Source organism: Ilyonectria robusta (assembly GCF_021365365.1).
Source record: "Ilyonectria robusta strain PMI_751 chromosome Unknown BGZ61scaffold_15, whole genome shotgun sequence".
Lineage (NCBI taxonomy): Eukaryota > Fungi > Ascomycota > Sordariomycetes > Hypocreales > Nectriaceae > Ilyonectria > Ilyonectria robusta.
In genome coordinates, this window is record NW_025764449.1 from 792987 (window position 1) to 809065 (window position 16079).

General features: G+C 50.6%; 3 protein-coding genes across 3 annotated transcripts; 2 read left to right on the forward strand and 1 right to left on the reverse strand.

The window, feature by feature from the left end:
* Window positions 1-55: 55 nt before the first annotated feature.
* On the forward strand, window positions 56-4820 carry BGZ61DRAFT_507614 (ABC-2 type transporter-domain-containing protein; the record flags this gene model as incomplete). Its single annotated transcript, XM_046251919.1, has 6 exons — window positions 56-747; window positions 804-971; window positions 1055-2005; window positions 2060-2933; window positions 3035-3425; window positions 3508-4820. The coding sequence occupies 6 exons, from the start codon at window positions 56-58 to the stop codon at window positions 4764-4766; spliced, it is 4335 nt and encodes a 1444-aa protein (XP_046102023.1). The 3' UTR covers window positions 4767-4820.
* Window positions 4821-6828: 2008 nt separating this feature from the next.
* Window positions 6829-10506, forward strand: BGZ61DRAFT_318309 (uncharacterized protein; the record flags this gene model as incomplete). The annotated part of the gene is made up of 1 exon (XM_046238902.1): window positions 6829-10506. A coding segment is annotated over one exon (3678 nt), but the record flags the coding sequence as incomplete, so codon positions are not given.
* A 1506-nt stretch (window positions 10507-12012) lies between these two features.
* On the reverse strand, window positions 12013-15929 carry BGZ61DRAFT_455634 (uncharacterized protein). The gene is made up of 6 exons (XM_046246410.1): window positions 15460-15929; window positions 15353-15413; window positions 14607-15296; window positions 14423-14541; window positions 14156-14340; window positions 12013-14101 (listed from the first exon to the last, which is right to left on the reverse strand). The coding sequence occupies exons 1-6, from the start codon at window positions 15906-15908 to the stop codon at window positions 12498-12500; spliced, it is 3108 nt and encodes a 1035-aa protein (XP_046102025.1). The 5' UTR covers window positions 15909-15929; the 3' UTR covers window positions 12013-12497.
* Window positions 15930-16079: the final 150 nt, after the last annotated feature.

Below are 16079 nucleotides of genomic sequence, written 5' to 3' on the forward strand. Positions count from 1 at the left end.
TTATCGGCTCCTGTCCTTGTCGCATCACGACGCCACCACCTCTGGTGCCACCAGCATGGACGTAGCGAACGACCAGGACGGCGTCGAGCTGAAACAGCGAAATTCCACAGTCCATGACCTTGCACACCAAGGCACGCATTACTCGACCGTTAATGTCGACGGCCCTGCAGCTATTTTCGGGAGCACCGATCCAAGTTCTCCTCTCAACCCGCGTGGCGACAACTTCAATGCGCGCACTTGGGCCAAAACCCTTGCCAAAGTCACGACCGAGAGCGGCCAGGGTTTTCGTCAGGTCGGCCTATGTTTCCAAAACTTGAATGTCTTCGGGTACGGCACACCGACCGACTTCCAGAAGGATGTCGGCAACATCTGGCTTGCTCTGCCAGACATGGCGCGTCGCTTTTTCTCCCGGACGGCCGGCCAGACGCGAATCAACATTTTGCGCCATTTCGATGGGCTCATCCACCCTGGCGAGATGTGTGTGGTCTTGGGTCCACCTGGCTCCGGGTGTTCGACGTTCCTCAAGACCATCTCCGGAGAGACGAACGGCATATACATCAACGAGGATGCCTACTTCAACTACCAGGGCATCTCAGCCGGCGAGATGCACACTGCACATCGGGGTGACACCATCTACACTGCCGAGGTCGACGTTCACTTCCCTCAGTTGTCAGTTGGCGAGACATTGACCTTTGCAGCGCGCGCAAGCTGCCAGAGGGAACTGCCGTCGGGTATCAGTCGCAACCAGTATGTTACTTCACTCTCTCCCGTTTCTTCACCACCACTGACAGGTCTGGTGATAGGTACTGCGAGCACCTACGAGACGTCGTCATGGCCATGTATGGTATCGGTCATACCATCGACACCAAGGTGGGAAACGAGTTCACAAGGGGAGTTTCGGGGGGTGAACGCAAGCGCGTAACCATTGCGGAGGCAACGCTTGCAAACGCACCATTTCAGTGTTGGGACAAGTAAGAATCCTCTGCGTGTCATCTCGCTTGTCTCCAAGTTCTCTTTATGCTCTTGATCAGCACAGACTAACCCCAAGTTCCAGTTCAACCCGCGGTCTCGACTCCGCCAACGCAATCGAGTTCTGCAAGACTCTACGGCTGCAGTCTCAGATCTTCGGCCAAACTTGCGCCGTATCCATCTACCAGGCGCCCCAGAGCGCATATGACCTGTTCGATAAGGCCTTGGTCATCTACGAAGGGCAACAGATCTACTTTGGCCCGGCATCCAAGGCCAAGGAGTACTTCACCAACCTGGGATTTGACTGTCCGCCGCGTCAGACAACGCCTGACTTCCTCACTTCTATGACCTCACCAGTAGAGCGCTTTCCCCGGCCCGGCTCCAACCCCCCGCGTACTCCCGACGAGTTTGCAGCCATTTGGAAAAGCAGCCCTGAATACAAGGCACTGCAGGCTGAGATCGACGAGTACAAGATACAACATCCGCTTGGTGGCCCCGATGCCGCGGCCTTCCGACAGCTCAAGAAGTCGCGTCAAGCCAAGGGACAGCGCCTCAACTCGCCATACACACTTACGTATTCCCAGCAGGTCCAGCTTTGTCTTTGGCGCGGGATCAGACAACTCATTGCGGATCCTTGGCTGTCCGTCTCTATGGTGATTGCGAATGCGTGCTTCGCCCTCATCGTATCGTCCTTGTTCTACAACCTGGATACGAGTACGAGCTCCTTTTTCAGCCGAGGTTGCGTTCTCTTCGTGGCGATCCTGTTCAATGCTTTTGCTTCGGCTCTCGAAATTACGACGCTCTATGACCAGCGGCCCATCGTGGAGAAACAATCCCGATACGCCTTTTATCACCCGTCAGCCGAGGCATTTGCATCCGTCCTAGTGGATCTACCATACAAGATCGTCAACACTATTATCTTCAACTTGGTCTTTTACTTTATGACCAACTTGAACCGCGAGCCAGGTGCCTTCTTCTTCTATCTCCTTGTGGTCTTTCTTATCACGATGGCTATGTCAGGGGTCTTCAGATCTATGTAAGTTGTCGAGATCATGCAAGTCAGGGAGAGCAAATACTAACAAGTCCTTAGTGCCTCACTATCGCGGACTTTATACCAGGCCATGATCCCATCTACGATCCTAATGCTTGCCTTGCTCATCTTCACTGGCTTTGTCATTCCGGTTGACTACATGCTTGGATGGTGCCGTTGGATAAACCATCTGAACCCGGTGGCCTATGGCTTCGAGTCGCTCATGGTCAACGAATTCCACAACCGCAATTTTGAGTGCTCTGCCTACGTCCCCGACTATGCAGATGCCAGTGCAGACAATGTGGCTTGCAACGCTGTTGGAGCCCTTCCCGGACAGCCCTATGTAAATGGGGATGACTTCATCAACACGGCATACAGTTACTACCACGGTCACGAATGGCGCAACGTCGGTATCATAATCGCGATGGCAATTTTCAATCACTTTGTGTATTTCATTGCCACCGAATACATCACGGCCAAAAAGTCCAAGGGCGAAGTCCTCGTTTTCCGCCGCGGTTTTGTTCCGCACCCTTCCACCAACCGAGGCGACGATGTCGAGAAGCTGCTCTCCGGTCCCGTACCGGTTGTGCAGAGACCTGACGGGTACACTTCCAGCACCGAGGGAGCCATCCAGGTCTCTACAAGTGTGTTCCACTGGAACAAGGTGTGCTATGATATCAAGATCAAGGGCAACACTCGGCGCATCCTAGACAATATCGATGGCTGGGTCAAGCCTGGCACCCTCACGGCGTTGATGGGCGTTTCAGGCGCGGGCAAGACGAGCCTGCTTGATTGCTTGGCTGACCGCGTGGGCATGGGTGTGATTACGGGTGAGATGTTGGTCGATGGAAAGATTCGTCATCAGAGCTTTCAGCGGAATACCGGCTATGTTCAGCAGCAAGACCTTCATCTTGAGACCAGTACCGTCCGAGAGGTAAATCCCCTCCACACCTATTTCATTTCCGGTTCGGTTTAACGTGCACTCTTCTGCACCATCCACGCCCCTGATCAACATTTGCTAACTTCATATCACAGGCTTTGGAGTTCTCGGCTCTTCTCCGTCAGCCAGCCAGTACGCCAAGAGCTGAAAAGTTGGCCTATGTAGACGAGGTCGTCAAGTTGCTAGACCTAGAAGAGTATGCCGATGCTGTTATCGGTGTGCTCGGCGAAGGTCTCAACATTGAGCAACGCAAACGCTTGACAATCGGCGTCGAACTAGCAGCCAAGCCACCGCTCCTGCTCTTTGTCGACGAGCCCACATCAGGCCTTGACTCCCAAACTAGTTGGGCCATCTTAGACTTGTTGGAGAAGCTCTCCAAGGCCGGTCAATCTATTCTCTGCACCATCCATCAACCCTCTGCGATCCTGTTCGAACGATTTGATCGCCTACTATTTCTCTCCAAGGAAGGCCATTCGGTGTATTTTGGTCGGTCTTCCGTTTTCCCTGCCCATTTTCTTCTCTCGTACGGTGCATCACTCTACAGTCGTGCTAATCATATATTCTACAGGTGACATTGGAAAGAACTCCAAGATCATTACGAACTACTTCGAGCGCAATGGGGCGCCGGCTTGTCCGTCTGGTGCCAACCCTGCCGAGTGGATGTTCAAGGCCATTGGAGATGCTCCCGGCAGCGTATCCGAGGTCGACTGGGACAAAGTGTGGTATTCCAGTCCAGAGTACCTATCCATTCAGAACGAGTTGGCTCGTCTCAAAGCACTAGGCTCAGGTCAGTCCCTCTCGGACGAAACAGACGACACCGCCTCATACCGTGAATTCGCTACACCACTCTGGGAGCAATTTCTTGTCGTTACAAAGAGAGTGTTTCAGCAGCACTGGCGAACACCCTCGTATATTTACTCGAAATTCATCCTTTGTATTTCTATCAGTTTGTTCATCGGTCTGGTCTTCCTCAACGCACCTCTTACCGTCCAGGGTCTTCAAAACCAGATGTTTGCCATCTTCGAATTTTGCACCATCTTTGGGCAGCTAGCGCAGCAGCAAATGCCTCATTTCGTTACACAGCGTTCCTTATATGAGGTCCGCGAACGGCCTTCTAAGACATACTCTTGGAAAATCTTCATGCTTAGCCAGATTCTCGCCGAGATCCCCTGGAGCACCCTCGCCTCAGTTTTCATGTGGGCGTTGATCTACTACCCTGTTGGTTTCTATAAAAACGCAAATGCCGATCCATCTGGAGACGGAACGGAGAGAGGCTTTTTAATGTGGCTTCTTTTCTGGCAATTTCTTCTCTTCACTTGCACCTTGGCACATGCCTGTATTTCCTTTGCCGATTCAGCGGAGGCGGGGAGCAGTTTCTCTAACTTGCTCTTCATGTTGACATTCTTCTTCTGTGGTGTGTTGGCTTCGCCGAATTCGATGCCTGGCTTTTGGATCTTCCTGTATCGGGTCTCGCCATTGTCATACTGGATCTCAGCGGTCCTCTCCACCGGGTTAGCTAACGTCGAGGTGACATGTGCAAGCAATGAATACACCAACGTCAGTCCACCGGTAGGCCAGCGATGCGGCCAATACATGGCTGACTACGTCTCGAGGGTGGGTGGCTATCTGCTAAACCCAGAGGCAACGAGCGAGTGCAGTTACTGCAGGATGAAGGATACAAACGTATTCTTGTCGGGTATCAGCTCCGAATACAGTACCAGATGGCGCGATTTCGGCTTCATGTGGGTATACATTGTCTTCAACATCGTCGCAGCGTTAGCTCTGTACTACCTGGTTCGCATGCCAAAGGGCAAGAAGAAGCTGTGAGTGGATCGTCGATCATTGGAGGGCGGGATAAGTGAAGAGGGAGGGGTGATGGAGATTTCACTTTTCGAATCATAATATCCTACTTGACACACCCTTGTATTTTTAGTTTCTTTCGCAGTGATCTGCATTTTAGATACAGATACCGGTTGTAGATTGAGCGATCTCCACTCATATTAATTCGAAACTTACATTTAACATGGTACTATTATAGCATTCTATGGAACAAGGGAGCTTGAGCTCCATCTATAGGTCTTGGCAATTATACCCGTCGCTAGCTATGGTCCCTGCATATGAAAGCTACCATTTTTATCAAGATGTAGACTAACCTGCTTGTTCACGATAATTTAGTTATCGCCAGTCGATATTCCAGTCTTAGGTCTTGTTTGCAGGAGATTTTTATGGTATATGTCATACTGACGTGCTAATATATGTCGATGTCCTATCAAGGGAGGCTATTGAGAAAGTTTAGGGGCATCACAGCTAGATCCAGCGTCGGAAAATGTCGACGGCACAGTGGGGTAACAAAGTGCTTTCCATCGTGCGATATTGCGTTGCCATTGAGATTTAAGGCTCACAGGATCATTTCAAACCTCTATGCAATTTTTGGGTCAATATACTTTACGTAGTAGGGCATGGGAGTACGTTGAGGCTAGAGATCGAACAACGAAGTAGCGGCATCTAGGGTAGGGAGTGTGAAGGATCAAAGGGAAGGCAGGTTCTCATGCTACAGCTCAGGCACCACTCTTCTCAACCAATTCAATCAACTCGGGGCAATCATGTAATTTTACCTAGAGTGACATCATACGGCGAATCAGTTTGCGGTATCCTTTCTTATCCACTATTGGTGCTTGCCGCAGTTGGTTAAGCTGCTTAAGTGTGTCTTGGCGGATTCCGTACATGCCGGTAGGTGGTATCCTCACCACAAACAAACCAGGATCAGCCGGCTGAACCAGCCTTCCGTATGAAGTAATAATTTGTAAGTGGGAGACTTGGGGACAAGGAGACTATGTGGTTGGTGGACTTAATGAGAGGGGTGAAATACCATACCGCTTAGAGAATGACTACCCTCTCAACGAGATGTTGTAGGCAAAAAACCACGCACCTAGAAGCGTATCATTAGCCCTGTATCCCACATTTGGCTTCGGATCAAGCCGGATATAATGGGCTGAAGTGGGACCAACGACTCAATTATTTATCAGATGATCAGATAACTCTATTTTACAGTTTGTCACCAGACTAGTAACAATTAGCGGCGGATAGAGGCCCAGGAACAGCTTCGCTTGCTGCCAAGTATCCACCAAAACCCTTGTCGCTTGTGCCTCGTGGTTGTGAACCAGGGGATGAGATGCGCTAGGGCCTGTCTTTAATCTCTGCGTCTTCCCGATGTCGGCTTCGAGCCAGTAGTTCGAGCCAACAGCTCGTGGTATTCTACGGGAAGGTCTGAAGGTTGAATATCTGGAATCGGGTGTCCCTCATTCTTATGCGGCAACTCTCTAGCATCACCTATGATATAGATCTGAAAGAGTATAAATACCTTCCTCAACTGGATGCTACACCGGCGTTTGGTGGACTCATCCCTTCTCAGTGTTGTATTCCGCCAATGGCATTTCCCACTTTTCTCACTTATCGCGCCTTGGCAGGCCTGATCAGATAAGGTAAGAACAATAGTTCCTTGCATAAATCGCATCCCATCATCCTGGTAATACGAGGCATATCCCCTGTCGTTCATCCGAATCTTCCTTGGCGGGCCTAAAGTTGTTCACCAACGATTAGCTCGTCCGTATCGGCTGTTCACCGCACTTGAACTCCAACGGCGGCACTTAGTTCAGGTTGAGCGCTTTTTTGCTGTGTAAATGGCGTGCAGATGTGACTGGGGCCTTAGGAAGCTCAGAGCTGAGCCGGCGGTTAAGTCGTTATATATGGCTTCTTGCAGCGCCAGTGATTGGAATCCAGTGCATGCCGCCTCACTCGCTCTTTATCCGCCTGCATCGCTCAATTTAAGCCGGTTAGGCGAGACTTTATCTCTCTCTTATTCCGTCTTTTATGACGCAACACCGGCGCCATGGTTAACTGGATCCCGAGTCTCCAGACCATCGCCATTGGTCTGGCACTGATCCCAGGAAGCTCCGCCTGGGATCGTGATTCCGTTGCTGCCTCTCGAAAGGAGGCCAGTCCCTTGACATCTGGAATAATTCCAGGGCGTTACATCGTGGAACTCAATGGCGATAGCGCGTTGGGTCAACGTGACGTCCGTCGTCGTGCCGAGACTGTTGTCGGCGACTTGGAATCGGCTGGCTATGAGGTCAACATCAAAGAGGACTACTCGTCCATATCTGGCCGCTTCCAGGGTGTCTCTATTGAGATATCAAACGATCAAGAGGGAACCCTAGATGAACTCAAGGACCTCTCCGGCGTCGCAGATGCCTGGCCGGTCGAGATCATCACGCTGGATGTCGACTTTGACACCAGCGATCCCAGCCCCAAGTGGAACCCCCACGTGGCAACCCGTGTCGATGAACTACACAAGAGAGGGTTGAAGGGCGAAGGCCAGCGCGTTTGTGTCGTTGACAGTGGTGCTGATTCGTCTCACCCGGCCCTGTCTGGCCGCATTGCCGGCGGTAAGAACATGTTCGACGACAGCACCAACTTGGAAGACTGCAACGGCCACGGCACTTTTGTGTCGTCGATGATTGTCGGAAAGAACAAAGACTTTTCTGGAGTTGCTCCAGAGGCCGAAGTCTTCATGTACAAGGTCTTCGGCTGTGAATCCAGCACTTCCAACGACATCATCCTCAAAGCTCTCCTGGCAGCAGACGCCGACGACTGCGATATTGTGTCCCTATCCCTTGGTGGCGACAACGGATACCATGGTTCTCTCATGTCGCGAGTCGCAAGCCAGGTTGCCGAAGATCGACTGGTCATCATCGCGGCCGGAAACGCTGGCGAGATGGGACCCTTCTATGCCAGTTCCCCAGCCTCGGGTCGAGGTGTTGTCGCTGTTGCTTCAGTCAACTCCAAGCAAATCCTTGGTTGGCCGGCTGTGATCCTCTCCTCCAGTGGAGAGAGCTTCAACCTGAGCTATGTCACTCCAGATGGGTCGAAGCTCAATGAGTCAATCAGTGTCCCCCTTACTTTTGACACAGGCGACTCCTGCAACGCAAAGGAATATGGAGAAGAGAGCGAGGCTGTTGTCATCAAGCGGGGTATCTGCTTTGGCAATGGGCAATTCAACACCATGTCCTTCACCGGCTTTGGATATATCCTCATTTTCGACTCCTACAACCAAGGCGTCTCCTACATGTCAGAAGCCAGCAACACAAGCCCTTCCGTGCACTTGTTTGCCGTTACCCAGGCCGCTGTGGGTGATTGGGTCAAGGAGCAGACTTCTGGCAGCCATACCTTGACCTTTGTCGTCGAGGCCGACGCTGATACGGCTGCAGAAATGACAGACTTCCCAGCCAGTGGGCAGATGTCATCCTTCTCTTCTTGGGGACCAACTTTTGAGAACGACTTTATCCCGACTATTGCGGCTCCTGGTGGTGCTGTATATGGTGCATTCCCCGATAACACCTTTGCCATTGCGTCGGGTACATCGTTTGCCACCCCGTACATGGCGGGCATCGCGGCCCTTTTCTTTGCCCACGTCAAGAAGGATGCCGCAGAATTTGCTCGACGAATTTCATCCACTGCCGCGTTACTTCCCTCTTATTCCGCATCTGAAGCGAGTGTTATCAGCGACATTGCTCCTCTGGCCCAGCAGGGTGCCGGTCTGGTGGATGCTGTCAAGGTCTTTGACTACGAGACTGTTTTGTTGTCCGAGTCGCACATCTCGCTCAACGATACGGACAACCGCGTTAGCACACACACCATTCAGTTGAAGAACACCGGCTCATCTCAGGTCACATTCCAAATTTCTCATGTGGCCGCTTCATCCGTTCAGGGTCGGGATGAATACTGGTATCCCTACTTGTACTACCCACCACTCCTTGACGCGGCGGGTTCTATCGATGCCCCAGAAAGCGTTAGCATCGCTGCTGGTGCAACCCAGGAGGTCCAAGTGACCATCAACGCCCCTGCGGATCTGGCTCCCAACAGTGGTGTGATATGGAGTGGAAAGATTGTCTTTGAGGGCAGCAACGGCGAGTTTCTTACGGTCCCATACATGGGTGTCGAGGCGTCAACATACAACTGGACACCACTCGAGGGTTCCCCTCTTGTCTTCCGTTATGACTCCGACTCCGGCTATCTCTATCCTGTCGATTGGCAGGGCAAAGCCTATAAACCTGCGGAACTGGACTCGCCGGAAATCTACTTCGCGCTTAGATACGGTACCTACGAGTTCTCTCTTGACTTGGTCGGCGAGGACTGGACGAAGGAAGACTTTTCCTATCCCCTCTCAGCTGGATCCGGATCAAAGCAGTGGCGTGGCTCTGTGCGATCACAGCCTGACGCGTTCGGCTCTTACTCCAATTTCCCATTGCAGCACCCATTGCGCTTTAACAATGTGGGCTTCAATAGGTTCCAATGCTTTGCGAATGGCACCGACATTCCAACCGGAAAATACAGAGTCTTGAGTAGGGCTCTTCGCATGTTTGGAAATCCAACAGAACCCAGCGATTGGCAGCTTTTCTTGTCAGATGCTTTCACTATTCAACTTGGTGACGATGCTCTCACTAGCTCGACAAGCACTGTCACTTCAACGACTGAGATGTCGACACCTACGATTGCCAGTGTCTCCACGACAACAAACGATCCTACAACAACAGACGAGGCTACAACGACAGACGCTCCAACATCCACAACTGAAACTGCTCTGGCAACGTCCACAGCTGTGCCTGGAATCACCACTACCCTGCGTGCCAAGTCCAGCCCAACTGGTATTGCCAATGCCTTTGCCGACATTTCCATCCAACGACAAGGCACCACTTCCAATGACATGTACGATCCGAGCGAGTGGATGCAGCTTCACGTTCAGATGAAAATCCCAACCCGGCTGGTAGCCGGGTCTGTCGCAAGCTTTGCACTTCCACCACAGATTGTTGACGTGGCTCAGAATAACTACGTCTCAGCTAGTGGAAGTTATGTTGGCGCCGCAGCATTTGACAATGTCACCAGTATCTACACCATCACCTTTGGTGATTGGGTCGACTGGCACAGCGACATAACGGGGGACTTCTATCTCTATTGCCGATTGGACCCGGAATTCCAAGTTGGTCTTGAAGCCGGAACCTATTTCATGGAGATTGAGACTGTGGGAAAGACATTCTACCCGCCTGTCTATTATCGTGCCGTGGACAGGTCAAGAGTGTATGAGCGAAAGCATGTGGAGATGCTGGATGACCAACAGGTCTTCTACTTCAACATCGAGGTTCCTGGTCAATTGGGACCCTGGAAATCAGTCACTTTTGTTAGCAGCCAAGCGTCGGGGGATGACGGATACTTGTGCGCCAAGACGACTGTGGAGATTGGGACTGAATTCGACACTGGAAACCAGATCACTGAATCCCGGGATGTTAGCACAGATGCCATCCAACGTTGCGAGGTCAAAACATTCAAGGCAGTCTACTCCAGCGAGATTGCGGAAGACGAAGTTTTGGCATTCAATGTTGCCAACATTCTCGGCAACTGGGACTCTTGGACAATCACCTTTGCTTACAGCCTGGCAATCGAGCTCACGAATGGAACCACGGTTGGCTACGATCTTCGGACTTTGTCATATGACAGGTACGCTCGAAGCACCCCCGATAACTGGTTCGAAGGTGTCCGCGACACGACAGGTCCGATTATTGGTGGCCCTACCAGCACTACATCAACTGCGCTGCCTTCATCCACTTTGACGCTGTCCACAAGTATCCTGACTACTCCCATTGCCAACACCACAGTAGTCACGACGAGCGCAACCACTTCTTTGATTTCGGATTCAACCACGGATACCTTGACTCCTACTCAATACAGCACAACAACCACGCCCCAGACCTATGCGACGTCGACTGTCCTATCTTCATCAAGCACTTCATCCACGTCAGTTGACTCGACGACCACGGAGGTGTCGTCGGAAACGACTCTTTCTACTTCTACAACCTCGTCCTCGGCATTCTCAACCTCAGTCACCACCTCTGCTGGCTCCTCAACCGACCTGGCCACTAGTCTCACCAGAGAATCCACTGTTACGAGCACTACCTCGACGCACATTTCAGACTGCTCGACTTGCACAAAGCCGACTAGCTCATCAGCTTCTGGGTCAAACTCTGTGACAGCAAGCCTGACTTCAACTTCCACTCCTGGAGGAGTTGACACAAAGACGGATTCGCTGCCAGTGACTTCCACTACCGGAAAAGTTAACACAGAGACGTACTTGCCGCCAGGGACCTCCACTCCCGGAGGCGTTAACACGGAGACGTACCTGCTGCCAGAGACTTCCACCGCCGTGTCAACCACTGAACTGTCACAAGAAACCCAACTTTCTACCGCTGAGACCGAAATCTCCGGTTCAAGCTCCGCTGTTGTGTCCAGTGTGACGAAACATTCTAGTGGTACCACGATTACTCAAAGCGTAACGATCATTACTTCGGTCTGTTCCGAGCCTGGATGGACAGCGCCGGTAACTGTCACTGTCACCGTCCCATGTGCCTCTTCTGCCGAGACAGATTTCACGACAGTCACTTCGGTGTGCACGCGTTGTGCGGCACACCCAGTCACCATCACGTACACGCAACCTGTCCAGACATACACACAGCCCGTCCAAACATATACACAACCCGCCCAAGCATACACGCAACCTGCCCTGACCGCTTCGCCCTCCAACGATATCGTCATCTCAAGTGGCCGCTTCTCTGTCGGAAGTACCCGCCCTACTACGGTGTCCCAAGTGCCAAACCAAGTGCCCTCTGTGACTATCCCCTCTGTGGATAATTACGGGGCACCGACGATCAGCACTCGACGACAAGAAGAGAACACCACACTCATTTCTCATACGCTGAGTAGGCCTACCACTGTGGTGGAGGAACCAGTTGTCAGTGAAGGTAACAGTGCAACCGCTGTCGGTGAAGCAACCACTGCAACCGGCGAGAATAATGAAGGTGTGATCCCCACGTCGGAGGCTGTGGATACTCTGGCACCCTCAACCACTGTGGTAACGGGACTTGGCACGCAACAGTCGTTCGACCGGATCACATATATTTCGTTAGCTGCTATTGCAGCTCTTATTTTGACTTTGTAATATGTTGTTGTATTTATTCTAAGAAGGGTGGGGACCAGTCTGTTAGTTATGTAGAACTGAGCGTATCTTAATTTTTATCTTGCCATGCCCTATGTTCGTGTTCATTGAAAGACCAACGGGTTTTTTAACGATCGACATGCTTCATCATGGCAGAATTAGCTTCCTAGTCAGTGATACATTGTTGGTGCAGCCAAACCCTTGATTTAGATAATCAAATACCCAAGAAACAAGCTTAAGTCAATCACCCATAGACCACCTTATCAAACAACCAACTCTCGCTACAAACACCCGCTATCCAGCTAGCACACCTATTGCAATTTTCAGTAAAGAATTTCGAGCAATTTCTGTGGCCCAATCTTTCTCATCGAGAGAGTTACGGGAGATGGCATAGTCAACCTTATCTCGAGCTTGCACTCATAAACGCATTCCACTCATATGCCACGCCATTGGCAACAGCGTGCCAGTTGATTGCACCTGATTCGCCATCCGTGATCATGTGAACCATGGTCAGATCAAACTTCCCAGGTTGGACTCGCCCGTACTGGAACTCCATGCTCCATATAACGATCCAAAAGAGCTCGCTCGTGCTGATTTGACGCAAATTGCTCCAGAAATTCCTCAACCCCTCCACCCAGAGTCAGAATGAATCGTCTCATTGCTGAGCGAATACCCTCCTTTTCTGGGCCATAATTGCTGATTTGATGATGAAGGGGGTTCTGATCTCCAGGGTCACAGAAAGCGGTGCCACCCGGTATCCGAATCTGAGGGTATCTCCTAGACCAATGCTCGTCCCACTGGTAAGGCAGAAAGAGTTCCAACGTGATCAACCAAGCAATCCAGAATACTTCGAAATCACCCGAGTAAGTGTCGAGAATGTCCAAGTACAACTCTAAGTATGCATCAAGGATGGTTTTTAGTTCGCTATCCTCGTCTTGAAGTTCCTGTCGTTCTTCTGAGTCTGATGAGCGGTATTGAAAACAATCGTAGTCTTGCTCATATTTGCCACAGGTATGAGCCATTCCCAGCCGATCAAATATTTCCAGTCTGCAAATGTCTTCGAAAATCTGTTGTGTGAGTTGCAGCCGCATAGAGCTATACCGGGGTAGATAGAAAAGCAATCGCCGGCGTCGCATCAGATTGTTTGTGGATGAAGCGTCAGTGCCGATGCGGCAACCTTTAAGAACGAGGGCGACTGGGGTGCAACCTGTAGAGCTGCACCAACATGAGCACTCGTCTGTACCCTGGAGACAACTGACATCGTAAAGCTTTCCAAAGACGCCAATTGCGTTGCAGCCGCCCCAAGCATCACGATCCCAAACTTCCAGTGTCAAGAAGTTTGTTGCGAAACACGAAAAGAAATGAAGAAGGTTGGGCCCTTCTGGTATTTTTCGGCACGGATCAGCTCCTTTTCTCAGATACCAGAGCAACAGGCGAAACCCATCACGGTGTAAACCATCGCTGATTCGTTTCGTCATTGGTGTTCGTCCCGTTTCGTCAGGTATGTCGATATCATGAAACCCAGCCTGGTAAAACGTACACGCTGTAGAATGTGTCATCCCGTGGCTGTGATAGACTGTGACTTCGGTGCCGGGATATAAGTTCTGAATTCTGTCCATGCCAATCTGATGCAACTGCTGGAATATCATATCCGCCCGATAATCCAGCAGAGAACCTATACTTTCTCGTTTTCCAATTATACTTTGCAGCCAAGCTTCAGGCAAGTTCTCTAACGCCACCCTGAAGAGCTCTCGTCTTCTTTCTGCCATGCTTTCAGTAAGAATCGAAATTATAGGAACTGAGCTCCCCGTATCCATCGCATATTCGATGAGGCTATAGGGCTCGTCATCGCTCTGTCCCTGAAAAAAGATTGGGCATCCATAATCTAGAAGTAGCTCCACGCTTTGAACGTCTTCTTGAGTTATTGCCGCTTCAATGGCTGCTGATGGTTGTATCCCGGATTCAAGTAGAATCGCAAGTCCAGCAGGCCAACCGATAGCAAGGGCGAGTGGATGAGGGGTGACAGTTTCCAAATCTTCCGCGCTGGCGGGAATTAGGATGCGAAGGTCGTCTTCGGACCTCCTAGCCACAGCCGATAGAATACGACTGTTTCCAACATCTACATTCTGTTAGTTCAAAGTATTGAATTTGTAAAACTTATTTCCGAACTCACCCAGGATGAGGTCCTCATTGCGAAGGAAAAATCCTGCTGCCTCGGGTTCCTTCGCCAAACGGAATTCTTCGGAAATAGTGCCGTTGTACTTCTTAAGAATCTCGTCAAGTCTAAGTTGCTTCAGAGCGGTTGGCGAATAGAAAATGCATGAAAGACGATCGAAAACAAGGCAAAATGGGGATATGCTGTAAAGGTTAGGCCATCGGCCATCAATGTCAGAATATATACCATCGTAGAACCAAATATCTGTCAACAAGATCGTCATACCCATTTATAGAGGCATTTGGGTCCGCACCACCATTAATTAGAAGTCCGATGATTTTATCGAGAACAAAATATAGGTCTTCTTGCATAGCAAGAGCAGTCATGCTAAGTGCGATGACCTCCTAAGTAATCATTAGCAACTGTGTCGGCGGTAAAGATATTTATCTGGGCTGGATGTTTTATTTACGTGAAGGATAGTAGCTCCATCCTTAGTTTGGTCCCTTGGAGAGCTTTTCCCGGACTCAAATGCAATAGCCAGTCTCTCATAGAGAAGCTCGAAAACCTTCTTTATGTCTTCCTGGAGGTCTGGGTTGGCCTGTAAACAGACTGTCACTATCTCAAACATGCCACCGCACTTGGTAACTGATGGTCTGCTATAGCGAATCCAACCCTGGTTTGAAAACATAGAATGAGAGGTTCCGATTTCCAGTTCTGGTCGATAAGAAGAATCCCCGATGAATATCCCAGGCAGGAGACACTGAATGTTCTGGCGTGCCTTCCAAACAGCACGAAAAGCTGGTGATTCAGGCTCATTGACAATATTATGAGGGGAAATCCTTGCGCTCAGGGAGAAGGTTGCCACACCTAGGGCCATGTTGAAAATGATCTGAATCCTTGGTGCGAGGGCGCGTACACCGAGTCCCCACGATGTAGAAGATGCTTCTTCTCCTGGACAATGCTGTGAATGTCGCCGTTTGGAAAGGAAAAACTGAAGAGGGTAAAATGAAACCGATGTCACATTACTTGTAGGCAGGCAGCGACAAATTGGCCTCGGTCTCCGTTGCCTATGTTGCTCGAGTGCGGGTGGGAGTCCTTGAAGCTCGGGGCTCCGTAGCTGTGCTGAAATGTCTCTATTTGAGATGAATTTTGTGTTGCACTAATGAAAATTGAGGGTCAGATAATGTCAGGGAACGAATCTTGTGTCCATATTACCTGAGACTCGAGCGAACGCACAACCGATGTCAGGAGTTGTTGGGAGTTCGCAAGTTGTGCCCTAATATTTTTAGCTAGTTGTTCCGTTAAATATTCAGAAAACGAACATTTGAGCTTCCAGTCTCAGTTGGTTATGATGCTGATACCAGATTTGCAACGAGGATTTAAGCGACTCGATGCGCTGAGATCTCTCTGCGATTTCCGTTTGCTTCTTCACACTCACTACTGCCGCCCATGCACGCTTTACCGCATTTGATTTCGGTATCGACAGAGATTCTAACAAGAAAGCTAGATCTCTGGATTCTGCGATGGCATCGAGGATAATACATGCCGGTTGCGTCGTTGTTGAGGTGGGTGGCAATCCATTCGAAGCGTACACAGCGACGCTGATCGTGTGAAGTAAGTCGATGAACTGCTGCGTGTTTCTTCTCACGGTTTCGATTTCTCCAGGCACATTCTTCAACTTTTCATAGAGGCGAGATGACGAGAGCAGGACGCGACTACTGAGGTCGAGCAGTTGCACGATGCCAGCAGCGATCCCAAGAGCTTCGGCCATGGTCAATTTGCGGGAGCAGGGGAGAAAAGAACGTGTAGAATGGAGGAAAAATCAAATGGAGGCAGACATGGGCTGGGTGAGACTTTTGTGCTGGCACAGCCAGACGGCTTGCGCCTTGATATGCAGTGTGATTCGTCGCCGACTTCAGGGCCTGCACATTCTTTTATGTAG

What these genes read in the sequence shown, in the direction of transcription:
- BGZ61DRAFT_455634 (XM_046246410.1), bottom strand. Translation starts at nt 15,908, where the DNA reads ATGGCCGAAGCTCTTGGGATCGCTGCTGGCATCGTGCAACTGCTCGAC. An exon ending in CTGAGACTGGAAGCTCAAAT is followed by an intron (nt 15,414 to 15,459) that starts GTTCGTTTTCTG and finishes TAAAAATATTAG; the next exon opens with GGCACAACTTGCGAACTCCC. An exon ending in CAATGAGGACCTCATCCTGG is followed by an intron (nt 14,102 to 14,155) that starts GTGAGTTCGGAA and finishes AACAGAATGTAG; the next exon opens with ATGTTGGAAACAGTCGTATT.